Source organism: Oncorhynchus tshawytscha, linkage group LG09, assembly GCF_018296145.1.
Source record: "Oncorhynchus tshawytscha isolate Ot180627B linkage group LG09, Otsh_v2.0, whole genome shotgun sequence".
Classification (NCBI taxonomy): domain Eukaryota; kingdom Metazoa; phylum Chordata; class Actinopteri; order Salmoniformes; family Salmonidae; genus Oncorhynchus; species Oncorhynchus tshawytscha.
The window spans coordinates 27,935,732-27,963,111 of record NC_056437.1 but is presented as its reverse complement, the minus strand read 5'-3'; the positions used below and the strand labels follow the sequence as shown (position 1 = coordinate 27,963,111).

Below are 27,380 nucleotides of genomic sequence, written 5' to 3'. Positions count from 1 at the left end.
TGTCAAATGATTAAAAAAATAATAATAATAACCCCTCCTACATAATATGCTTTGGCATGATTTTGAGTGATAAATAAATGTCAAAATATTCCATGAAAATATATTTTGAGTGGCAAAGTCTCCAGTGGTCATACATAATTCATAGATTCTCCAAACATCTATCATTATTCTATGTTTCATTATTCCTGGTTGATACTACTGGTTATGATTGCAGACAGAACACAGAGAATGGGATGGTGCATTATTGAATTAGTCATATTTTGATAAGGTGCATGCATGGGGATGTCCATGTCACCAGAGACATGCCCATTCTGTAGAGATGCACCTAGTGGACTGAAACTTCACTGTTGTAGGCATTATACAGCTAGTGCTATCTAGACTTGCGCTGGCAAACAAATCCATTACATTCGCTACCTACATGTGAAGTAAACTCAACTGAGTAATAGAGAATGGAGACTTTTAACTTGAAAACGTGCAGGATACCGCTCTCCAGTTTCCCTGACTTCCGTGGTTTTTATACTGTGTTATGCTTGTTCGTGTAGCACTCCTCACAGGCCGTTTGGTATACATTTTTTTTGTTGGTGAGATGAAACTGCCAAAACTCTGAAAGTTATTGTTGTACATCAGAATTGCAACACAAGATTTGTTCAAGCCTAAAAGTTTGTCTGTAATCGCAACACTTACATTTCATGTTTCACGCATGGCTTTTCTTATGATCCTAATGATACGTACATTCCATAAACTGTGCACTGTTAGGATGCTGGATTGCCCTAAAATAAATGGATGTTTAGCCAAAATTATATAATTACTCCTGTCAACATAAAATCATTCAAAGTACTTCACCGGGGAGCATGACTTTTCCACAGAGGATCATTAGCTTCTTTTAAAAAATGGCTGTGGATTGTATGGGAAGCCTGCAATTTGATTAGTGCGCGTGGCAATAGGTCTAGCTGATTGAGTTGCGTCTGTCAGTAAAAAGCATCTGAAATATGTGTGAAGATAATGTGTCTTTAGTATAATTTAAAATATGGCATCAAGAAGGGGAAGAGGTGTGGTGAAGATATGGTGTGTCTCATTTCAGAATGCATGCATATGTAAGAAGGGCCCATTTGCCGATGTCTGATTTATTTTTGTCTTAACTGACCACGTACACCACTCATTTTTTCCTCGCCTCACACAAGTCAACAAAGTCTGTTTTTTTTTAACATCCATTGCGCATGATAATTCCTCAGTATTTGAGGCTTCTGTGTGAAAAGAGCAAAATATATATATATCCAGTGGAAACGTCATAAAAAGCTGCTTTCTGTCCCGGGCTTACTGGAGCAGGACACTTTAAGGGCCTGGAATAGGCAAGTTGATACACTGTTGCAAGTTTGTTAACGACAGCTTCAGACTGGACCCTCTGATGATTTGATGCAATGTTGAACTTCACTGGCAATAGCTCAAGTCAAGACAGATGGAAAGGGAGGCAGACATGCAGAGAAGAGAGATGAATGTGATTGAAAAAAACAGAACAGTAAAGCCACTACACAACACAACACTAAACAATACATTCATTGCACTATAACGGTGACAAACCATGCCCACAACCTTGTTAGGGCCTACCACAGCTACACTTGGCTAACAGCGAACCCTTGTCTGGCAGCGAAACAGTTAATTCAGCCTCATTTACAGGCTTTTTAAAAAACATAGCTGATATGGCTGACTTGTTAAACAAATGTGGTTTCTACTGACAAGTGATATGTACAAACTATGGCATAGGGGATCAATGAGCGGATAAGAGGCAATCCATAATTTCGAATAAGACCTTAATGAGCGAGCTAGGACTGACGTAGTCAATATAACTATTTGTTCAGCACTTTTGAAATGTACAGCGACAGAATTCAGAAAATGGGCCATTCTTACAGTATTCTCCCTGTACACCAAGTCAGAATCGTAGGATAAATAAAGGGAGCATATAAGCAGACAATGAAAGCTCTTACAATATTCGATGATTACAGTTCTCTAAAACAAGTTATAGGCTACATGTGCACCATCAAGTCAGAACAGTAGGCTAAGTTATGAGGGGGAAAGGGACCAAATTATTAGGGTTAGGTACATAACGGCTTACTACACAACATACACTTGGTATTACTTTCTTGGCTACAGTATACATATCTCCCTGGCATATTACATAATTTATGCAGCAGCATACAAGACATTTGGACTCACCTTGTTGTGCTGTGCTCACTTCAACAGGAAGGTAGCGCGGCGGTCCTTCTTGTGGGCTCTAGAAAGAGGCCCGAAATCCCGACTTGGAATGCCGAGTTGGATGACCGTTCAAAATTATTTTCCGTATTTTCAGAGTCGCAGCTAGTTTTATCTGAGTTCCCAGTTGTCTTGAACTCTGAGATTTCTCAGTTCCGAGTTTCCAGTTGTTTTGAACGTGGCAGAAGTCATGCTGGTTTGACAGCATGGCCAGTGTATTCAAACCTTTAAGGCCCATGGCGTTACCCGCATTTTTGTGAAATCCAATTGGTAGTTACGATCTTGTCTCATTGATGCAACTCCCCTACGGACTCGGTGAAGGTCGAGAGCAAGGCCGCACTGCTTCTTGACACACTGCCCGCTTAACCCAGAAGCCAGCCGCAACACTGTGTCAGAGGAAACACTGTCGAACTGACAACCAAATGTATTTTATTTTATTTATCTGTTATTTTACCAGGTAAGTTGACTGAGAACACATTCTCATTTGCTGCAACGACCTGGGGAATAGTTACAGGGGAGAGGGGGATGAATGAGCCAATAGTAAACTGGGGATTATTAGGTGACCGTGATGGTTTGAGGGCCAGATTGAGAATTTTGCCAGGACACCTGGGTTAACACCCCTACTCTTACAATAAGTGCCATGGGATCTTTAATCACCTCAGAGAGTCAGGACACCCGTTTAACTTCCCATCCGAAAGACGGCACCCTACACAGGGCAGTGTCCCCAATCACTTCCCTGGGGCATTGGGATATTTTTTTAGACCAGAGGGAAGAGTGCCTCCTACTGGCCCTCCAACACCACTTCCAGCAGCATCTGGTCTCCCATCCAGGAACTGACCAGGACCAACCCTGCTTAGCTTCAGAAGCAGGCCAGCAGTAGTATGCAGGGTGGTATGCTGCTGGCAGAGTCAGCTTGCAGGTGACCGGCCCGTCACAAGGAGTTGCTTGAACACGATGAGGGCATCCTGGCCTGCCAAACCCTCCCCTAACCCAAACGACGCTGGGCCAATTGTGCACCGCCTCATGGGTTTCCCGGTCACAGCCGACTGTGACACAGCCTGGGATCGAACCCGGGACTGCAGTGGCGCCTTAGCACTCATTGTTGAATTTGTCATTTCCAACTTGTTGTGTTATGTTTATGGCTGATGAGCACCGATACGTTTTTATCTATAATTTCTCTTCATATGACAAGGGTTGAAAGCGATTTTCCAGCAGATTGCCGACTTGATGCATGATGATGACTGATAGCTTTCTTGCTAAGATTTTGAAAGTATGATGTTGACATGATCGGTACAATCAAAGCTACGGTAGATATAACGTGATTTGACATCATTTTATCTTTGGCCAATGACCATGAGACTTATTGGATGGGCATTTCCAATGTAAGTCTACGGCAGCACCCAAAGGGGCTTAAATTTCCAAGCTCTACCTGTAGATTTTGTAGTGACGTAGTGTCCCCATCAGTGACAGAACACTGAGCCAATCACGGCGCAACTAGAGAACATTACCAACCCCTACGCTCCGTATTTTCCGCTGGCTGCCCCACCACCACAGAAAGCGCTGAGCTAGGCTGAAAAAAAACGGCATTTTGGAGCTGTCTTACTCAAGAAAGCAAAACAGAGAACATGTTTGTATGCGGCTTTATTAACTCATTAAACAAACAAAAAATTACATTGGTATGTGACACGTATTAATGCCAAAATAAATTGAAAACATGAAGAAAAAAATATATATACAGTTGAAGTCAGAAGTTTAAATAAAATAAAATGTATTTATATAGCCCTTCTTGCATCAGCTGATATATCAAAGTGCTGTACAGAAACCCAGCCTAAAACCCCAAACAGCAAGCAATGCAGGTGTAGAAGCACGGTGACTAGGAAAAACTCCCTAGAAAGGCCAATACCTAGGAAGAAACCTAGAGAGGAACCAGGCTATGAGGGGTGGCCAGTCCTCTTCTGGCTGTGTATAACAGAACATGGCAAAGATGTTCAAATGTTCATAAATGACCAGCGTGGTCAGATAATAGTAATCACAGTAAACAGGTCAAGTTTACATACACTTAGGTTGGAGTCATTAAAACTCATTTTTCAACCACTCCTCAAATTTCCTAACAAACTGTAGTTTTGTCAAGCCGGTTAGGACATCTACTTTGTGCATGACACAAGTCATTTTTCCAGCAATTGTTTACAGACAGATTATTTCACTTATAATTCACTGTATCACAATTCCAGTGGGTCAGAATTTACATACACTAAGTTGACTGTGCCTTTAAACAGCTTGGAAAATTCCAGAAAATGTCATGGCTTTAGAAGCTTCTCATAGGCTAATTAATTGACAACATTTGAGTCAATTGGAGGTATACCTGTGGATATATTTCAAGGTCTACCTTCAAACTCAGTGCCTCTTTGCTTGACATCATGGGAAAATCAAAAGAAATCAGCCAATGATTATGATGCCATAATGACCATCGTTATGTTTGGAAGAAAAAGGGGAAGCTTGCAAGCTGAAGAACACCATCCCAACCGTGAAGCACGGGGGTGGCAGCATCATGTTGAGGGGTGCTTTGCTGCAGGAGGGACTGGTGCACTTCACAAAATAGATGGCATCATGAGGCAGGAAAATTATGTGGATATATTGAAGTGACATCTCAAGACATCAGTCAGGAAGTTAAAGCTTGGTCGCAAATGGGTATTCCAAATGGACAATGACCCCAAGCATATTTCCAAAGTTGTGGAAAAATGGCTTAAGGACAACAAAGTCGAGGTATTGGAGTGGCCATCACAATGCCCTGACCTCAATCCCTTTCAAAATATGTGGGCAGAACTGAAAAAGCACGTGCGAGCAGGGAGGCCTACAAACCTGACTCAGTTACACCAGCTCTGTCAGGAGGAATGGGCCAAAATTCACCCAACTTATTGTGGGGAGCTTGTGGAAGGCTACCTGAAACGTTTGACCTACGTTAAACAATTTAAAGGCAATGCTACCAAATACTAATTGAGTGTTTGTAAACTCCTGACCCACTGGGAATGTGATGAAATAAATAAATAATTGTCTCACTATTATTCTGACATTTCATATTCTTAAAATAAAGTGGTGATCCTAACTGACCTAAGACAGAGAATAATTTTTACTCTGATTAAATGTCAGGAATTGTGAAAAACTGAGTTTAATTGTATTTGGCTAAGGTGTATGTAAACTTCTGACTTCAACTGTATTCTTTACTAAATGCAGCCCACTGCTGCATTGGCCTGTAGGCTATCTCTGAGTTCTATGCTCTCATTTCTTTAGTCACTAATGGTTCGCAGTGTATTAGTGTGTCTATGACAGAGGCTAGTGCTCTCTCCATAGTTTTAGATTTGTATCATTTATGGCAACTTCGGATTTTTATGATTAACCATTTTTTTAATTAAACTTTTCCATGAAATGTGCATTTAAAAATAATCATAACTGGCACTCAGATCGGTAGAAATGGTAGGATGAATTGTAAGCTTCCCCAAACTTGAAATTCATGAGCTGCCTATGGTCTTTACTATTACACTCATTGAAAAAATGTATGCAAGTGTGTGCACACATAGGTCGCATGAAAACGGTCGCATGAAAAAAATTGTCCGTCTGTGGAAATCAAAGGCCCCTCCAATTGATTTGTTCAGGCGGCGAGTCTGGCAACACAACACATTTCAAACTTCCTAGCACTCCCAGTATGGTATCAGTTAGTCGATTAACCATCCCATGTTGTGTATCTCCACCCTGTCTTCTTACCCATTTTAGATGGATGAACCGGCTGGGGCTGGCAGCGATTGGCTACACACCCGACGATAAAGTTTCTCGCCCTGATGAAGGTAGGACAATCTGACTAGATTTTTAATGACATCAGACAACATCCTGTTGTGATGTGGAAATTGAGTGATTTTAGGACATTGACGTAAAATGTTACATAAGTGTGTTAGATCAATACCTATTGTACTGTAGTGCAATACTGACAGTATTGGCATGGATGAGGTCACACAAGCTGTTTATCTTATTGATGTTCAACTTTGATGTGTGTTTCAGATTACTGGAGTGAGAGTGACCAGGATGAGATTGATGGTTCTATGACCCTGAAACAAGAGGGCATGTCATCACGCTGTGAAACCTACCACCGCACCCCGTCTGTGAGTGCAGGCATCTGGTCCACATTCTGGAACACACACACATACACACCAGTGGCGGTCGGTGCTATTTAAGATGAGGGAGGGCAATTATTTTTTTCACAAGCATGGCCTTTTTTCTATTATAGCATATTGCATGACTGTCATTCATATTCTATACTCTAATTTTCCCTATACCCATCATGAGTTTGCTACAGGTAGAGAGAAAAGACACTGACACATGGACAGATAGTGACACATTCAAAACCCCCTTGCACACTCTTGCCTGCATCTAGCTGATCTAGGGTGTAATCATTAGTCAAACAGTTGCAAATGAGAGTTTCTATTGGACAAATTCAAATAAGTTTATTCCCATTTTCGTTCCGTTTGCTTCTGTTTAAGAAATGTTTTTCGACAGAATCAGCGAAATGAATGCACCCCTGATCACACGTAAACACAGTTAACTTTCATAGCGGCCACGTTGTATTCTTTCTCGCATCTATGCGCTCTCCCTCTCTCACCTTTTCCCTTCGTATGTGGACTTCAATGCACAACACATCAGCTGTATGTGACCAGGCAAGAAAACCTTTCCAAGCCAAACCGTATCCTAACCGCTACACACAACCTACATTATTGTCACCATATTAGCTAAAGTAACGTCATAGACAACATCGCGTATAGAACTAATGCGTTAGTAAACCAACTACAATCATGCAGTAACGTTAGTGTATAGTCAGTAAGCAGTTTAGCAGTTACACCGGCGGGTCCTGGTGGCAATAAATGAGTGAAACCAAAAGCTTTCATTGACTTGGAAGAGTTCCAGTGTGTGTTGGATAGTCATAGCCAGCATTTGTGAAACTGAAAGTTTTTTTTATTTTTTAATGAAATTAATATAGTCTTTCTCTCTCTCCTTGAGTCTCTCCTAGCTGTAGCTTATGCTTTCAGTAATATATTAATTGTCTGATCCTTTGCTTGGGTGGACACCATGTCAGTTCATGCTGCAAGAGCTCTGATAGGTTGGAGGTTGTCCTCTGGAAGTTGTCATGATTACTGGAAGGGGGTGAGAACCATTTGAAGTCAATGTACCCTGAGGAGGACGGAAGCTTGCTGTCCTCCGGCTACACCATGGTGCTACCCTACAGAGTGCTGTTGAGACTACTGTAGACCTTCATTGCAAAACTGTGTGTTTTAATCAATTATTTGGTGACATATGAATTTATTTAGTACAGTTTTATCTAAAAAGGATAACTTTTTAAATGTTTAAAAACATTGTTTTAATGAAATTCACTGAGGAGGATTGTCCTCCTCTTCCTCCTCTGAGGAGCCCCCGCTGATACGCACACTTATGCTTAAGCTCATACAATACATAATGACCCTATCATTAAATACCTCTATCCACTGGTGCCCTTCCAGGTGAACTCCTCCAGTCCGTTCCCTGAGCGCCACTTCTCCAGTGAGTCCACGTACTCCCACTCCTCTGCTGAAGATTCCCGTCCGGACGTCCCCGGGAGCACCCACTCCTCCAGCTGCCGCCCCACCCTCCGTGACACCCAACGCCGCTCCTGGCAGGACCTGATCGAGACGCCTCTCACCAGCTCGGGCCTCCACTTCCTGCAGACGGTGCCGGGGGAGGGTGACAGGGGCGACGGAGGCTACGGCAGTGGCCACATGGGAATGGGTCAGCTGCTCATGTCCCCCGAGCGCCGGCGTCAGGCCACGCTGCCCGCCCAGAGGCGCCGGCAACCTGACAGAGATGGGCCCTTCCCATTGGTGGACATAGAGGAGCGTGAGCAGCGCCTCCACCACTGTACACATAAGCAGCGCAGCCAGAGCCTGCCCCGGAACAGGGACGTGCAGGGCACCAAGGGCAGCCTGCGCCCAGCAGGACCCTCAGAGGAGAGGAGTGAGGATGATGAGGTGCCATTCAGAAAGCACAACTCCAAAAAAAAACAAGGTACTTCCTGCTCTCGCCAGGCTTCTCTTTAGGACTCCTCAGATTTCAAGTTACTGTTTAAAAAATACACATATACCTGGTTATGCCTTGATTATATATTCATTTGATGACTTGGTTAGGGTTGCAAAATTCTGTGAACTTTCAATAAATTCCCTGGTTTTCCCGAAATCCCAGTTGGACGATTTCTGGAATTAGGAGTACATAGAAAACCTGGATCCTCCAACCACTATTTCTGGAAAACCAGGGAATTTATTGAATGTTCACAGAATTTTGCAACCCTAGACAAGGTACTTTGTAAAGCTTTTATCCAAGTTAAAATGGTTGAATAAGGTTTAATACAGAGCTTTGAAATCCTGTCCTAATTTCCCCGCTCAGATTCTCGGTCTAAAGAGCGAGGCCATGATCATGAGGGAGTGGATGGCTTTCATGAGCTGTATCGCTCCATAGAGCAGGCTAGCCTGTCTGCCCTGGGGGAGCAGAGGCCCTCCACCAAACAGGAGTTCAGACGCTCCTTCGTCAAGCGCTGCAATGACCCTGTCATCAATGACAAGCTGCATCGCATTCGTGCCCTGCGCAGCACGCTCAAGGTACGGAGAGGAAGGGACACAGCCACAGGGCAGGCTGTGGGGCAGTCATAGGCAGTGTTTTCCCCAAGTATATGAAGTAGCCAGCCAAATATGAAAAGTAGCCAGCCAGGGAGTTCCGGACTTTGGGGTTCCGGGGGTGCTTTCCCTCCTGGGGAAAGACATTTTGTTTTTGCAGAACAAGCTCTATTTTGGTGGCCTCTGGTACATTCTAATGCCTTGATTCCATCCAAAATATACAGCTAAATTATTGAATAGTTCAAATCAAATCAAATTGTATTGGTCACAAACACATATTTAGCAGATGTTATTGCGTGTGTAGCGAAATGCTTGTACAACTTTACATCCCAGATTGGTTAAATGAGTTGTGGTACTGAGTAGAAAGACATGACTTTGCAATTAAAATGACTGAAAATGTATGAATTCAGTTTGTTGCATTGGATATCATCTATACCTAGGTAAAATAAGCTTATTTTTTTAACCTTTAACCTGTCTTCTCTTGAGATTAAAGTAATATTTACAGTTTTGCTGCAAGATATGAATTGCCACAATGATGTTTGTTCTTCAAATTATGTATTTTATTGGCTCTGTGGCTGTGGACACTAAGGATAAGGAAACCAATGTGTCATTTTGTAATTTGGGGGAACTATCCCTTTAACAGTTTGGCCTGTCAATCATTCACTGTGGGTGGGATTGTCAGGGGAGGGGGCAGGATGTTTCAGAGTTGGTGGGGTTTCAGACCTGTCAATCATTCACTGGGGGTTGGACTTAGAGGGAAGGCGGTAGCTTAGTAATATAGTCAGAGAAACTAGTCGAGTCTACTCTTTCAATTTAGTTTATTGTTTATTTTATCGAGACGGCAGGGTAGCCTAGTGGTTAGAGCGGTGGTTGCAAGTTCAAAGGAGGAGACTGACTTATTCAGTCAGTTTGACACTATTAATAAACTAGTCAACACTTGCTGTTCGATCGTCAATCAAAGCACAGGAAATAGCCTGTGCCCCGACTCCGTGGCTGGCTATATAAAATACATGAAATAAAATAGTTGAATGTGCCACAAAACAATAATTAAATAGATTTCAAGTCATCGTTACCAGTTACATTACATGGGGCGTGTAAATTCACTCACAGGAGACGATGAAGAAGCATGTACCGAGAGTCGGGACAGACAGCAGACTGACAAACCAGCAGTATTTCCCTGTCATCGCTCGCTTTATGACTGACAGGCGCCTTTCCTACCAATAGGGCACTAAAAGATGCATATTGTTTATTCTAGGGGCTATACTGACTTTTCTGACTAGCGAATTTAAACTTTTAAATGAAAAGAAGCCTAGTTAATTTATGAAGTGGAAAAAGTAGCCGGACAATAATCAGTCTGTTATCGGCTGGTTAGCCAACGGCCAGCGCTTAGGGAAAACACTGGAAAGGGCAAATATTAATGGTATAGGATGTTACAGGTCCAGCAGGTGGCTGTCTATAGCGATGCGAGGGAGGTGGCATATGAGTGGGGTCATTTAGGTGGTATGTAAGCCAAACACTAACTGATGTGTTCCCACAGGCCAAAGAGGGTGATCTGGCCATTATCAGCCAAGTGCTGGACGACCCCGGTCTAAACTCCCAGAAGTTCCAGGAGTGGAAGCAGCAACACCATGAGCTTTTTGTGGACATCTGTGAGTTCAGCTCTGCCCCGACAGAGTCTCACCCTGAGGGGTCCGACCTCTCACCCCTGTCTCCACCTCTGATGATGCACACCCACTCCTTCATCGAAACTCACGTTTGAGTGCTCAGATACAGAGTAACAGGAAGACACTGTGGAATGATGCAATCATCTCTTTCCCCCCCAATCGTCGATGCAGCCAGGGTCTACCGTCACCATTCACAGCAAATGAACTGACAAACCAATCACTGTAATATGTGTACATACTGCACTGAGATCAAACAGAAGAGAGTTACGGGCGGTGTATATACTGTATATTGGATAAAATAAGGCTCCCACGGGGTGCCATTCTGCATGTGTGGAGAAACTATCCTTCTTCATTATTATCTTCAAAACAGAAAATGCAACAGATGATAGATTGAAAGAGAACTTAACAACAAAAAGAAGACAAGAACTGTTTTTGGCTGATGCAGTGCATTTTTTTCTTCGATTCTCATTTTTGTTATTTATTTCCTTGCTTAAGAGGAAGCAAGCTTTGATTTTATTTCATTTTTTATTTCCCCTTTAATGCTGCTTGAAGAGAGAGCTATGTAGCGACGGGCTACAGGCATCATTCTGATTACAACAATGCACCCCCCTACTGGGCCAACATGTTACTGTGTGACCCTGAGCCCCCAGAAAGAAAGCCTCATTCTGTGTAAAAGTGTGCACACTGTATGTTTGTATAAGTGTGGAGAGGACAGGTGTGTGTGAGGAAGAGAGAGTGAGAGAAAGAGATGGAGGTATTTGGGCTTTTAGTGTATGAAGCTCAGTAGGGTTTTATTACACATTTTTGTTGTATGTACGGATGTTGCATGTTTAACATGTATGTATAATTATGTACATTTTGTTTGACATTTAAACAAAGTAGTTTAGCCAAACACAGCTCACCGGAATGACACTTTACATTTATTGATATGTCTCTTTGTAGCTATTTTGATTTTTCCAATCATTATAGCATTTGTTGGTGAGATTTATTTTTGAAATCAAACATCTGCATGGTAGTAAACATGTACATGTGGCCATTGAGGTTGAGAAATGTGTTAAATAAAAATATTATATTGTTTGCATAGCAGCACCCTCTATTTAAAACTGTGAACTATATACTTGTGAATGCAATCTTTAGATTCTGTGACGACAGAATCTTTTTACTTATATTTTTCTTAGAAAAAGTATATAAAAGACAAAAAGCATTGCGTCTCCTGAATGACTGTTTTTGCTTCATTCCACCTGTCACAGAAGTTACCTCCTGATCTTCAGGGTTGATTCAGGTCTTGAGTTCTGCTCATGTATTCTGTTCTCTTTCTGTGTCTCTGTTGATTTTATGTGAATGTACTGGCTTATTTTCAAAAGGGTCCCAGAAATTGTGTCGAATTGTATTTGCTTAAGTTGTTTATTTCTACAGGTTAAGAAGTAGTACTTCAATGTGTTTGCATTCCTTCTGCCTAAAATACATGATCAACAACTCATAACACATTTTTCATTTTTAAAGTTTGACATACTTGGTTGATTCTTTTTAGGCCTTTTTTCTGGATTTTCTTTTACCTGTGATGGAATATGTAATTTCTATCAAATTTCAATTCTAATGTTTTTTTTGTGCTGCTTAATACATGCTCCCTTATTCCTGGCAGGATATTGACATTTCTTCAATTCACCTCCAGTTATCATCAGGACACACAGTGTTGTGTCCTGATACTTAAAATGCCTTTAGGTGTCAGTACATTTGTTATACAGTATAATCTACTTCAAATTATACAGTATGATTACACAGGCCCTGCATTGTTTGGCTACATGTCATATTAGACATTTAGGCTACTAACATTTATAAAACGTGTCAGCAGTTACTCTCAAGTTGTTGCTTGCAACTTTCAAATTTTATGAATAGCAGTACATGTATTGTAGAATGTATTTCATTTAACCAGAATGTAATTGTTCTCACAATGTTTTAAAACATTGTACATGAAATCTGCCCAATCTGTCCAGGGTTCCACTGTGTTATTTTGGAGGTGTGCACCTCATAGTACAACTGCGCAGGTGTGTAGCTAAGATGTAAGTTGCACTGCGACATTAAAAAAAGGAACATATTGCTCTTTTTTGGAAGTATATTATTATCTGTTTATCTGTACATTAACTGATTAAAAAAAGTGTTATCAAGAAAGAGAAATACATTTATTCTTCCTATGAATCAAAAGTAGCCTTTTTGTTTCTCAGAAATATATACAGTACGAGGTTGTAAAACTGAAGTTGTAAAACCAATAAACTGAATTACTGCACAAATAAATGCATTCATGTCTATTTATTTCGATAACAAAAACAGTACTCTGAACTAAAGCAGATCTTCAACCCTGCTCATAGGGATCCACATAATGGGCAGGCTTTTCCAGGATAGGATCAGGAATGAAGAACAATACTCTAAATAAAGAAAACTGATTAACATTGTTATGTGTATGTCATTGTTATAGTGAAGGTCATTATTCACTGACCCAATAAACAGTGCTTAACTTGGGCAGAAGCTCACTGGAGCTGATACCGCCACCACAAAGGTTCAACTGCTTGAGCTCTTGTTCTACTTATCCAATATTAGCTCAAAAGTATTGTGGAGCTCTTGCATCCAAATGTAAATAGTACCTGTGTTGTGCCGAAAATCTCCCCCCCCTTGCATTCTTCATTGCTGCGACTTGCTTGCAAGTTGAGATTTCTGCTCTTCACTCAGTTGTCAGTTTAGCCTACATTTCACTGATCTTAGTAGCAGAAATTTGTCTGCAGTTTTCGTTTTGGCTATTTGTTTCAAGTGTATGTGGCAGTTCTATCTTGTATGGCCCGGTGCCGACCCCGGCAATCTTAGTAGCAGAAAGTCCTGGGCGGCTGCCCATGTCACCCGTACCTAAATCCGCTCCTGATTTTTATTAGTCTATAAATACATCTCTTTGCCAAAATTAATCATCTCTCCGATGCCTTATTCGACTAGTATTTTTGAAAGTGTAAGGATAATAACTGCGCCATAGTTGTTCTGAAATGTTTTCTGCTTGCCAACATTTTACTCCCCCCTTTATGTTTAATATAATATACACATACAATCATTATTAATTTCGGTTGCCTAAGGAACACGTGAAGTTTGTTCTATAGAAAGTATTTGACCCTGACATGTGTGCCACACAGAAAGTATTTGACCCTAGCCACAAAATTAAGGAAATTATAAAGGGGGGGGGGGTTTTGGGCACAACACCGGCACCCAAGATTCAGTCCAATCAATGATGGAAGAACGAGGAGTCAGGTATTTCACCGGATATATAAATGTGAAACATCCGCTTGGCGTTTCCACTCACAACTTAACTTGGCTGGCAGTGGGAGAAGATGAAAGGAGATGGATTTTGGTCAACATTCCGCACATTTTGTCATTGCTGAAACATTTGATCCCAATACAGTTTTCTGTTCTCAAGACTAAACTCTGTTATGAACAGAGTGCACCTAGTTCTGTAGACTTTATCTTTTGCAAAAGTTGTAAAATATTGCGTTGTTTAGAAGGAGTGCAAAGGCGAATTGAGTTATTGCACACGCGTACTCCACAGAGTAGGCGTTCACTAACGGAAATATGTAGATACACTAGAACGAGCCAATAGAAACTCGCTAACTCGTGCTTGGCTCTGTCCATCTCTTTGATTGTTCTGCTCACTATGACTAATTTGTTCCCTTGGAAAAGATGGGCTGTGGTCTATCTGGGTATAGTTACACAAATATTTGATGTAACGATAGCACAGTGCCTTTGAGGGCACGAAAGTGGTTACAGATGAACAGGATTTAACGCGTTTTCTTATGATAAAGTTGGTCCCTGGTCGCCACCGGTAGGACACTTGCGGTACCATAGTGGCTCCAGTAAGTATTTGTACATTGCAAGTCTTTCCTAAGCAATGTTTTCCTTCAGTTTGAACTGGGACTCGAAGGTTGTTTTTAAAAGGTCGAATAATGTATCCGTTTACATGTGTGTATGTCGATTAGAATTGCGTGAATACAACATTGTTTGCTACACGCATCTTTTAGAACTTGTAGCTCCAAAGGCAAATTGCGGTGGTCTGACTCTAAATTCTATCTAGTTAACGTTCGCTACGAATGTGGAGTATATATAGAATGGATGTAGCCAAGTGTTTATCCGTATATTTCAGGATTAGCATAGATGGCCTACTCTTTCAATGTGAAAGAGATCACCTCTTCTTAACCTGTCCTAAATGTATCAATTTAATTATTTTAATCTAGAAGAGCCCTGCTCAACAAGTTCAATGTCTTATCTCTTTGATCAGTATCCCATTGATATTGCATTCTTAGTTTAAAAAAATGTTGCAACCGTGGTTTCATGAAGTAAAGTACTGTTCTGATAATTGTAATAATATTCGTAACAGTATTATAATTGCCATTAGAATAATTATAATTAGGCCTCTCATTTTCATCAGTTACAGTAGAATATTGTCCAATTATAGGGCCATAGTTTTAGCACTAGATGGCACAAAACGGGGTGTAGGCCTGTGTTGTATTAGATTAAACTGTGCCTCTTCAATAACTGATGAGATGTGAATATAAGACAGGAAAACTATGGACTACTTTAGGCCTATCTTGACAAAAGTCTGTTTGTGTGTCTGCAGGTAGTGAAGCTGGCGGGGATCTCCGCAGCAATGGGAATGACCTCGTTTCAAGTTTATGCCATGAGTGAGGACAAAACAGAAACCGTGCGGCTCTCCCCTAGAGAGGTAATCAAATGACCAAGATGTTCAATTTACTCAAGAACCGGGATGTACTTGACTATTACCAGCATGCTTCTTACTGTATGCATTTGACGATCAATTGATGATTATCTATTGTTCTGTTCTTAGTTGTCCATCTATGCTCCAGACCCTACAGCAACACACTACATGGATGAGCAGCCTGGAGATCTGCATAGTGGGCTGGGTGTGGTCCGAGTGGGGCTGCGGCCATATGTTAGAGCCGTTAAGGTATACTTGCACTATATGGCTCTGATGGCCTCTTATCACTGCTGACTGTTGGTTGTAATCAAATCAAATTTTATTTGTCACATACACATGGTTAGCAGATGTTAATGCGAGTGTAGCGAAATGCTTGTGCTTCTAGTTCCGACAATGCAGTAATAACCAACAAGTAATCTAACTAACAATTCCAAAACTACTGTCTTATACACAGTGTAAGGGGATAAAGAATGTGTACATAAGGATATATGAATGAGTGATGGTACAGAGCAGCATAGGCAAGATACAGCAGATGGTATCGAGTACAGTATATACATATGAGATGAGTATGTAAACAAAGTGGCGTAGTTAAAGTGGCTAGTGATACATGTATTACATAAGGATACAGTCGATGATATAGAGTACAGTATATACGTATGCATATGAGATGAATAATGTAGGGTAAGTAACATTATATAAGGTAGCATTGTTTAAAGTGGCTAGTGATATATTTACATTTCCCATCAATTCCCATTATTAAAGTGGCTGGAGTTGAGTCAGTGTCAGTGTGTTGGCAGCAGCCATTCAATGTTAGTGGTGGCTGTTTAACAGTCTGATGGCCTTGAGATAGAAGCTGTTTTTCAGTCTCTCGGTCCCAGCTTTGATGCACCTGTACTGACCTCGCCTTCTGGATGATAGCGGGGTGAACAGGCAGTGGCTCGGGTGGTTGATGTCCTTGATGATCTTTATGGCCTTCCTGTAACATCGGGTGGTGTAGGTGTCCTGGAAGGCAGGTAGTTTGCCCCCGGTGATGCGTTGTGCAGACCTCACTACCCTCTGGAGAGCCTTACGGTTGAGGGCGGAGCAGTTGCCGTACCAGGCGGTGATACAGCCCGCCAGGATGCTCTCGAGTGTGCATCTGTAGAAGTTTGTGTGCTTTTGGTGACAAGCTGAATTTCTTCAGCCTCCTGAGGTTGAAGAGGCGCTGCTGCGCCTTCTTCACGATGCTGTCTGTGTGAGTGGACCAATTCAGTTTGTCTGTGATGTGTATGCCGAGGAACTTAAAACTTGCTACCCTCTCCACTACTGTTCCATCGATGTGGATAGGGGGGTGTTCCCTCTGCTGTTTCCTGAAGTCCACAATCATCTCCTTAGTTTTGTTGACGTTGAGTGTGAGGTTATTTTCCTGACACCACACTCCGAGGGCCCTCACCTCCTCCCTGTAGGCCGTCTCGTCGTTGTTGGTAATCAAGCCTACCACTGTTGTGTCGTCCGCAAACTTGATGATTGAGTTGGAGGCGTGCGTGGCCACGCAGTCGTGGGTGAACAGGGAGTACAGGAGAGGGCTCAGAACGCACCCTTGTGGGGCCCCAGTGTTGAGGATCAGCGGGGAGGAGATGTTGTTGCCTACCCTCACCACCTGGGGGCGGCCCGTCAGGAAGTCCAGTACCCAGTTGCACAGGGCGGGGTCGAGACCCAGGGTCTCGAGCTTGTATTGGCTAATTTGAATATTCATCAGTATGGGTTTTTAAGAATGACATGCTGGAAGTTTTTGAGTGGCTCTTTAGTTCAGTTATAGTAATTGTCTACTTTTAATGAGAACTCACATTTTGTGTTAGATGCCATGAGATCAATAGACGGTGAGGGACTTTCTGAAAATGGCAGCTTTTGTGATTCTGTAATATCTCAGCTCTGTTGGTTTTATTTTGTACTAATTTCTGACCATTGTTTTTCCAGAATGCTAATAGCTCTGTCAAGGTTGGAGCTGTAACAGTCTATACTGCTGGACTCGGTGAGGAGTGGGGTGTTCTGTTGACATATCAGTAGGTCTGTTCTAGTATCTCAATCAACTTTGTTTTTCATGTCTATTTTACCTAGATACATATGAGTTCCTGAGTGACCCTCCTCCTGGTTTCTTCCCGAGGGTCAGTGTGATCACAGTCTCTGGGTTAGCTGGTCTGATCCTGGCAAGGAAAGGTAATAATGAGTTACTGAATACTCCCCAGATTATTGACCAGCAGTTTATTATATAGTGCATATACAAAGTCTACATCCCCTTGAACTTTTTGCAAATTTTGTTGAGCTACGAAGTAGGATTGAAATAGGTGATGTAAACACATTTGTGCACAAAATTTGAGAGAAATAAGCTTTTTGTGCATATGAAAAATGTATGGGATTATTTATTTCAGCTCAAGAAGACCACTGCCATTCTTTGAGGTCTTCGCAAAGCTCCCTGGTCTTTGTTCACTGAACAAACATAAACGCAACTTGTAAAGTGTTGGTCCTCCTTGCGTTTGTTTGTTCAGTGAACAAAGACCAGGGAGCTTTGCGAAGACCTCAAATAATGGCAGTGATGGGTAGCAATAACAAATCAGACATTGAATATCACTTTTAAGCTTGGTGAAGTTAATACTTATGCTGTGTATGATTCATTAAACTACCCAGACACCTTAAAGATGCAGTAGAATTTATGAACTAAGCTGCAGGACAGGGAGGAAACTGCTTAGGGATGTCACCATGAGGCCATTAGTGATTTTTTTAAAAACCGCTACAGAGTTCAATGGCTGTGATTGGAGAACTGAGGATGGATCAACAACATTGCAATGACTCCACAATAATGACAGTGAAAAAAGAACAATATACAGAATACAATTATTTTGAAATGTGCGTATGTCTGCAACAAGTCACTAAAGTAAGACTGCAGAAAAATATGGCAAAGGAATAAACGTTTTGGCCTAGGTGCAAAGCTGTATGTTTGGGGTAAATCCAACAAAACACTGATGAACTGCCTCCTTATTTTCAAGCATGGTGGTTGCTGCAGAATATGGGTATGGGTATGTTTGACTTTGGCAAAGACTGGGGAATTTTCTTAGGATAAAAAGAAACAGGATGGAGTTAAGCACAGGCAAAATCCTGGAGGAAAACCTACTTCAGTCTGCTTTACACCAGAGACTGGGAGAGGAATTCAACTTTCAACAGGGCAATAACCTAAAACACAAAGCAGCATCTACACTGGAGTTGCATACCAAGAAGACAGTGAATGTTCCTGAGTGGCCAATTTACAGTTTTGACATAAATCTGCTTGAATCTATGGCAAGACTTAAAAATTGCTGTCATGATCCCCAACACCTTGACAGAGCTTGAAGAATTTTGAAAAAAATAATGGGCAAATACCATACTGTATTTATTTATCTTGTTCCTTTGCACCCCAGTATCTCTACTTGCACATTCATCTTCTGCACATCTACCATATAGTGTTTAATTGCTATATTGTAATTACTTTGACACCATGGCCTATTTATTGCCTTAACTCCCTTATCTTACCTCATTTGCACTCACTTGTATATAGACTTCTTGTTTTCTTTTGTTCTACTGTATTATTGACTATTTTGTTTTATTCCATGTGTAACTCTGTGTTGTATGTGTCGAGTTGCTATGCTTTATCTTGGCCAGGTCGCAGTTGCAAATGAGAACTTGTTCTCAACTAGCCTACCTGTTAAATAAAGGTGAAATATATATTTTTTTAAATGCACACAATACAGGTGTGCAAAGCTCTTATGAAACGTACCCAAGAAGTCACACAGCTGTAATCGCTACCAAGGGTGTTTATAACATGTATTGACTCAGTGGGGTGTGAATACTTATCTAATCAAGGTATATTATTGTTTTATTTTTCATTAATCTTTTAAAAAATTGTCACATTTTTATTCCACTTTGACAGAGTATTTTGTGTAGATCATGACAATGAAATCTATTTTAATCCCACATTGTAATGCTACAAAATGTGCACAAAGTTCAAGGGGGTGTAGACTAACTATAGGCACTGTAGATAATCCAAAATGTACACTTTGCAGTAGAATGGTTGAATAAGCAGGTTGCCAAATGTCTCTTTGGTATCATGTTCCACTATGTAGAGTAGCTGACTTTTTTTTTTTTTTTTCCCTGCAGGGCCACATCTGATGATGTTGGGGGTTCCTCTGGGTATGGTCACTGTTGGGATGGCTGTGTGCTACTCCACTCAGACAGTGACTGTTGTAAAGGTACATATTAAAGGGGAAAAGAAAACAATTCCACAGCTTCCTTTCGACTGTCACTGAGGCCTTTTTACACACTAGTAAATGTCATGAGATCCAATACTTTGGACTGTTAAAACACATTTTGTATTATGGCACAATATCTAGTTTTCTTGTATGTCAATTTGTTTTGTAACATCCATGTGCATATGAGCTAAAAATTAAAAGCAGAAACTGGATTTATTGTGATATGCAATAGGGATATTCAGATGTAAGATCTTTAATTTGAGCCAGTTTTCTACAGCAGGAAAATAATTCAGCAGCACAGGATATGTGAGTTATTATGTTGCTTATAATTAGTGGACATTTTTATAGGGGTTGATACCTTTTTCGTTAGGGCAACTGAAGTCTGATATTTCAAAGTGGAAATTTTGTAAAACTAAAATACAGTACAAGTTTCCATTACCTGCACATTCTCGGCAACAAAAGAGTGATCAAATTAAGATCCTACATCTGTAACAATGTGTGGCTTTTCTTCTGCAGATGACTGGGCAGAAGATGTATGCAGCCAACCAGTACACCACCTCATATGTGGCATCAACCTTTAAATCAAAGCCCAAAGAAGTAACACTCCCAACTGTCAGTCTTGAGTTACAGACTATTGACATTATAGATGAGAAATAGCATCTACTCTATGTTCTCAAATTGATTTCGCTGTGGAAAAAAATGCATTTAGCAGTATTCTATACTGAACAAAAATATAAATGCAACATGCAATTTAAAAGATTTTACTGAGTTATGAGGAAATTGTCAATTTAAATAAATAAATTAGACCTAATCTATGGATTTCACATGACTGGGAATACAGATATGCATCTGTTGGTCAAAGATACCTTACCAAAACTGGGCCTCAGGGTCTCATCTTGGTATTCAAATTGCCATCGATAAAATGCAGTTGTGTTCGTTGTCTGTAGTTTATGCCTGTCCATACCATAACCCCACAGCCACCATGGCACTCTGTTCACAACGTTGACATCAACAAACTGCTCGCCCACAATACGCCATACACGTGGTCTGCGGTTGTGAGGCCGTTTGGACGTACTAACAAATTCTTTAAAATATATGCAACTTGTGGTAGAGAAATGAACATTCAGTTATATGGGAACAGCTCTGGTGGACATTCCTTGAGTCAGCATGCTAATTGTACACTCCCTCAACTTGAGACATCTGTGGTATTGTATTGTGTGACAAAACTTCACATTTTAGTGGCCTTTCATTGTCCCCAGCACAAGGTGCACCTGTGTAATGATCGTGCTGTTTAATCAGCTTCTTGATATGCCACTCCTGTCATGTGGATGGATTATTTTGGCAAAGGATAAATGCTCACTAACAGAGATGTAAAAAAAAATTGTGCACAAAATTAGAAAGAAATAAGATTTTTGTGCATATGGAACATTTCTGGGCTCTTTTACTTCAGCTCATGAAACATGGGAACAACACTTTACATGTTGCCTTTATACAGTATTTTTGTTCAGTGTAGCTAGGTCAATGATTAATAAATCTAACAAGCCGTTTTAAAGCTCTCTCGGGAGTTGGAAAGTTTAGTTTGAAAAGCATATTTTTATGGATTAAACACAACTTGACCAATGTTTTCCTGTTTAGAAGCAGCAAGCCCCACCAACTCCTATCCCTGAGACAGAAATACCTGAGGCAAAGCCCCTCCCTGAAGCTGGATCATCTGAACCAGTCATGCCTGCTGTTGACGAACCTGGCTCTGCTCCAGTCCCCATAGAGGAGGGTGTTCCATCCGAGGCTGAACCTGCCCCTCAGCCCACCACAGAGGTGGCCCCTGCAGAGGGTTATATTGACACTGAGCCTGCTGCAGCTGAGGTAGTGGTGTTGCAAGAGTCTGTTGAGACGGCCCTTGTGCCTTCCGTTGAGACGGCCCCTGTCGAAGGGGCCTGCCCCTGCACCTCCTGCTGAAGAGATTTCTCCACCTGCCCCTGTTGAGGTTGCTGCCCCACCTACAGCTTGAAGAGACGGCATCTACACCTGTTGAGGAGGCTGCTCCTCCAGCTCCAGCAGAGGAGCCATCTAGGATTGTAATAGTAACTGCTGGTGAGTCACACAAATCAATGTGAAGATATTTTAGTCTAGGCAGTTGGCTTCATCTTCTTTTAATATCAGATATTGACGTCGACTATAAAGAAATAAACACATATTTTGGGTATTTCCAGGGAAACCCAAATTTGCACCCGACCCCAAGCTAGTTGACCTGGGCCAGGTCAGCCCTGAGGATGAAGACCTGTACAACATGCGTGGATGAAGAACGACAGGATGAAAAGGAGAAGGTGGAGGGGGGTGTGTGGAAAGACGTGGGAGGGACGGGAAGGATAAGGGAAAACTACAGAAATGGGGAAAATAATGTGATTTGTTAAAGCAACTATAGTTTTTCAGGTGCCTATTTCTCTCTTTACCTTAATGATTGGGAACAGTTAGTCACAGGCTGTGTGTCCTGATTCTCCACCCTTCTCCCCAAGTGTGTACTTGCACACTTCCTGTCATGGATTTACCAATGGTGGAAACTCTCGCCTCCGGACAAAATTTTCACCAATCCGATTTGAATTCATTACACGGAGAAGGATGGAGAATCAGGACGCACCCATATAGTATTTGAACTCTAGTGTCATTTGTGTTTCTTTGCAGAGGAGCTTGCAGTTTACAAAGACACCCACAGAGAGCAGGGTGCAGGCCATCATCTGCATCCACCACAACACAAGGTTTACTTCCCAGCACTTACACGGGGTGTACAAAACATTAAGAACACCCTTTGCCTTCAGAACAGCCTCAATTTGTGGAGTCCACAAATTATGTTACTAACCAGACTGGACCATTACACTAAATATATATATATATATATTTTTACTTGGGTCACGGCTATGCTGTCACTTTTTTTGTCAGCCACATTCACGTGGTGAATGCCTGTTATTAGTCCGGTCAGTCTATGCAAATATTTTCCATGTGGCATTTCGTAAACGAGTGAGCCGTTTTAACACATATCCATGTTTTTATAGCATTTGTAAGACTTTATAGAACTACTGAGTTGAACCTTTTTGTAAAACCCCAATGTTTATGTATTTGTGCAGCTCTTGCACAAGTTACACTCACAAATAAGCCCACAGAGGAACCTGGAAGTCATGTTACATTATGAACTGGCCAGTTTGATATGAGTGTTTGGATCATTGGAATAATGTCCTTGTACTTGATGTCAGTTAGTATTTTCAAAAGGAAATGTTTCAAACATATTTTGTATTTTAATAGAACTGTCAACATATTGAAACTTTTTTTAATATATATATTAGGCTATTTTACAGTACAGCCAAGAGGACATATTTTACATGTTTTATCACTCCCTCTTTTCTTTTTTTATAAATGAAAATCACTTCACGAATCGACTGCCTTCAATTTGAAACCACCCCAGCCCTGATCTTCATAATGATAATCATGTTTCAGATGTGTGTTCTTTGGTGCAATAGAATTGCCAAATAGGGAATAAAGGCATTTTCCTTCATTCTCCTTTTTTTGTAATTTTAATCGGAGCAGAGAAAAAGTGCAAATGGTAAATAAAGTATTGTGATAGTCATGCAAAGTAATTGTGAATGATATGAGTATTTGATTTCAAACACTAGAGGGCGATAGTGTTAATATCTGCCTTTCGGGCAAAACCAGAATATGTATGAACCAAGTCCATGTTTAGGGGAAGGAAGTACGTTGTTTACAAAAAGGACTTACTGGAATGAGGGACACTTGATTATTTCAAATTCAGAGAGGAGTTCCCAGATAATGATAAGCTTATATTAAACCAATAATGAGTGGTTTGGAGGGAATGAGTGGCTAACTGTAAATTCTGCTAAGCAATCCCTAGCCTGCTATTCAGTGGAGAGGGTGTGTGTGGTCCAAGTCTGGGTTTAAGGCTCTCTTTTCCAAGCTTAAAAGGATTAACATTCACTTGCAACACATCATAGGCCAGAGAAGGTTGAATACATTGGCCATGCTGTCAATCCAGCATGACTTCTGCCGCATCCAAAACTGGGAACTGGGAAATCTCAGACTTCAGTGAGTTCAAGACAACTGGGAACTCTGGAAAAAAATTGAGCTCTGACTGGAAAGGTCATCTCACCTGGAATTCTAAGTCAGGAACTCTGGCCTCTTTCTAGAGCTGCGACTTGAAGATCACTGATGTCATGATTCAACCTTGTTTTTTTCCCTCAGAGTTCCCAGTTGTCTTGAAAGCACCATCAATCCAGAGAATGCTAGACTTTGATTGCAAAGTTTGACAAAATTTGCCCTCAAGAAGGACCGCCGCGCCGCTTTCCTGTTTAAGTGAGCACAGCACAAGGTGAGTCCAAAAATGTCTTGTATGCTGCTGCATAAATTATGTAATATGCTATGGAGCTATGTATGCCATAGCTAAGAAAGTAATACTAAGTGTATGTTGTGTAGTAAGCTGTTAGTAGCCCATGTGCATCACCTTAATAATTTGGTCCCTTTCCCCATAACTTAACCTACTGTTCTGACATGGTGGTGCACATGTAGCCTATAACTTGTTTTAGAATCAAATCAAATCTATTTGTCACATACACATGGTTAGCAGATGTTAATGCGAGTGTAGCAAAATGCTTGTGCTTCTAGTTCCGACCATGCAGTATAATCTAACAAGTAATATAAACTAACAATGTCACAACTACCTTATACACACAAGTGTAAAGGAATGAATACGAATATGTACACAAAAATATATAGAGAACTGTAATCATCGAATATTGTAAGAGCTTTCATTGTCTGCTTATATGCTCCCTTTTATTTATCCTACGGTTCTGACTTTGTGTACAGGGAGAATACTGTAAGAACGGCCAATGTTCTGAATTCTGTCATTGTACATTTCAAATAGTTATATCGACTACGTTATCATTGTTCGCTCATTAATGTCTTAATCGAAATTACGGATGAACTCTTATCTGCTCGTCGTTCCCTTATGCCATAGTTTGTACATCTCAATTGTCATTAGAAACCACATTTGTTTAAGCAAGTCAGCCATATCAGCTAGGTTTTTTTCAAAGGCAGTAAATGAGGCTGAATGAACTGTTTCGCTGCCAGACAAGGCTCCGCTGTTAGCCATGTTTAGCGGTGGATTCACTCCATGGTGCTGAAAAGAAAGCTCTGCTGTTGGGACAGCTTTATGGATAAAGCACTAAATAAACTTCAGTTAGTGCTAAACACGGCTGCTAGAATCTTGACTAGAACTCCAAAATCCAATTCACACACTTATCAAGAGTACATCCCTACAGACTGATCCGGTGGGCTCACCAAACACCAACGCTTCATTTGTAAATTATGTCTGAGTGTTGGAGTTGCCGTCTAGTTTGCTTAATATAAGGAATTTGAAGTGATTTATACTTTTTATTTTTGATACTTAAATATATATTAGCAATTACATTTACTTTCTTATACTAATAATAATATAAGAATATATTATTAAGTATATTTAAAACCACATACTTTTAGACTTTTACTCAAGTAGATTTTACTGGGTGACTTTTACTTCAGTCATTTTCTATAATGGGATCTTTACTTTTACTCAAGTATGACAATTGAGAACTTTTTCCACCACTGGAAATCAACACATTAAACCAGACACTTCATCCTTTCAAACCTTTCACTCCGGGTCGTACAATCTAAAATACACACGAGATCTGTAGACTCAGATTGTTTCCATGGTTCAAACCTATAAAACCATTGCAGTAGAATGTTTTAACTTAAGACCTTTGCTTCATACAGTTACACATATGCTTCATTACACAATTTAATGTATGGATTCTGGCAATGACATTCAGCTGGAGCTTTTGTCGCTTGTGGCATGTTAATGACAGATCGGCATCTCAATAATTTTTTGTCTAAATTAATATACATTTTGGAGTGTGCAGACCTCCACAATCAGCCTGATACTCCAAATAAACAATTTTGTACAAGCCTAAATTAATTATGTGCACGGTTGACCACCCCCCCCTCCCTCCCGGCACTCACTCTTCTGGTGTTTCTTCATTTTCTTCTTCAAATAGTGTTTCAGTTCGTTCAAAGTGAATTGCACTTGATAATGTCCTGATTTCAATATCTGGGAAATAATCTGATTTTCCCAAGCAGACGAATCTCTCACCTGAGCCGCCACCATCCTTTACTGTCCATTATGTCTTGTTCATTTTCCGACCAGTACACCAGCAACATAAGAGAAGTTTGACCAGAACAACAGTTTCTGTTTCTAATTCAGGAAATCAAGACAAACTATTCACTGTATGAAAAATGATTAATTCTACCAATATTCTTAATACAAATGTCTAAGACAAATGTCAAAGAGAATAACAACACACAGTTGAAACCATTTTTGCAAATTGGCTTATACTCCCCTATCATCTTGCCGATCTCACCCCAGAGTAACAGGGTCAGGGAGTTAGAGGGCTAATCCTTAGGGAGAAATCCCGACCATCCAGTAGACCTAACCTGGTGAGATTTGTATGGAAGCAAGACCAAAACAACAGCAACAATACACACAAAACAAACAAAACAACAACAACATACACTTCTTCCCTTTTGACACATGACTCACAATGTGATTGATGTGTAAAAAAACACCACTTGTGGTCCGAATCACATATATAGGACTATTGATAAATGATAAAATTCTTCCTAATTATCAGTATTTACATATTACATTTAAATCTCACCCAATGACTCTAGACTTTCTAGTGAGTGTGATCAGGCCTCACCAGAAAGTCAGGTCAGAGGTGGTTCAACCCCATTAACTTCTTCGGGCTAGGGGGCAGTGTTCGGAGGTTTGGATGAATGAGGTGCCCAAAGTAAACTGCCTGTAACTCAGGCCCAGAAGCTAGGATATGCAGATAATTAGATAGAAAACACTCTATAGTTTCCAGAACTGTTAAAATAATGTCTGTGAGTATAACAGAACTGATACGGCAGGCGACACCCGAGGACAATCCATCCAGAAAAAAAAATCAGCTCACCCTTGATTACTATGGCTGTCAATGGGAATATAAAAGGAAGACCTCCCAGATTGCAGTTCCTAGGGCTTCCAATAGATGTCAACAGTCTTTAGAAAGAGTTTCAGGCTCGTTTTTTGAAAAATGAGCTAGAATTTGTAGTTTCTCTAAGTGGCTGCCATTTTGGCTGTAGTGTTTGTAGCACGTTCCGGTGAGTGCGCGTACTTTGTTATTTATCTCCGGTAATGGTCTCCGGTATTCTCCTTCTTAAATTTGATCGTTTATTTACATATTAGGGTACCTGAGGATTGATTAGGAACGTTGTTTGATATGTTTGGAAGAAGGTTATTGGTAACTTACGGGATTCATTTGTATGCATTTTGAATGAGGGAAACCAGTGAATTACAGAGTCTAGCGCGCCAATGAAACTGACTTTGTTCGGAATATAAAGAAGGACCATTTGTTATGTAGCTGGGACCCTTGTGATTGCAACCAGATGAAGATCTTCAAAGGTAAATTATTTATTTTATCGCTATTTCTGACTTTCGTGACGCCTCTGCTTGGTTGGAAAATGTATGTAATGCTTTTGTGTGCGGGGATAATGCTTCAGATAATCACATGGTGTGCTTTCGCCGTAAAGCCTTTCTTGAAATCTGTCGACGCGGCTGGATTAACAAGAAGTTAAGCTTTTAAATGATGTATGACACTTGTATTTTCTTGAATGTTTAATATTACGATTTCTGTCATTTGCATTTTGC

At 40.8% G+C, this 27,380-nt stretch overlaps 2 protein-coding genes across 4 annotated transcripts in view; both read left to right on the top strand.

Annotated features, from left to right (window-relative positions):
- Positions 1-12,876, top strand: part of LOC112257684 (connector enhancer of kinase suppressor of ras 2) — a 66,220-nt gene extending 53,344 nt beyond the window's left edge. For both annotated transcript variants that reach the window (XM_024431453.2, XM_024431454.2), the window contains 5 exons: positions 6,016-6,086; positions 6,298-6,398; positions 7,788-8,328; positions 8,704-8,915; positions 10,468-12,876. In XM_024431453.2, coding sequence (XP_024287221.1) covers positions 6,016-6,086; positions 6,298-6,398; positions 7,788-8,328; positions 8,704-8,915; positions 10,468-10,689 — 1,147 coding nt within the window. In that variant the 3' untranslated portion in view covers positions 10,690-12,876. The remainder of the gene's footprint in view (positions 1-6,015; positions 6,087-6,297; positions 6,399-7,787; positions 8,329-8,703; positions 8,916-10,467) is intronic.
- A 1,063-nt stretch (positions 12,877-13,939) lies between these two features.
- LOC112257683 (MICOS complex subunit MIC27) lies at positions 13,940-23,141 on the top strand. Of its 2 annotated transcripts, none has more exons than XM_024431451.2 (10): positions 13,940-14,478; positions 15,240-15,344; positions 15,468-15,587; positions 17,295-17,349; positions 17,436-17,534; positions 19,506-19,597; positions 20,114-20,194; positions 21,233-21,688; positions 21,808-21,921; positions 22,277-23,141. In XM_024431451.2, exons 2-8 carry the CDS (start codon positions 15,270-15,272, stop codon positions 21,551-21,553), a joined length of 843 nt encoding a protein of 280 aa, XP_024287219.1. In that variant the 5' UTR covers positions 13,940-14,478; positions 15,240-15,269; the 3' UTR covers positions 21,554-21,688; positions 21,808-21,921; positions 22,277-23,141. The 2 variants fall into 2 exon arrangements, with proteins under 2 accessions (XP_024287219.1, XP_024287218.1); XM_024431450.2 differs by having other exon boundaries at positions 20,114-20,209.
- Positions 23,142-27,380: the final 4,239 nt, after the last annotated feature.

Bases quoted from the DNA above. Each gene is read 5' to 3' on its own strand.
- LOC112257683 (XM_024431450.2), top strand. From the start codon at position 15,270: ATGGGAATGACCTCGTTTCAAGTTTATGCCATGAGTGAGGACAAAACA. The intron at 15,345-15,467 runs GTAATCAAATGA...TTCTGTTCTTAG, and splicing joins TGCGGCTCTCCCCTAGAGAG to TTGTCCATCTATGCTCCAGA. The intron at 20,210-21,232 runs GTCAGTCTTGAG...TTTCCTGTTTAG, and splicing joins AAGAAGTAACACTCCCAACT to AAGCAGCAAGCCCCACCAAC.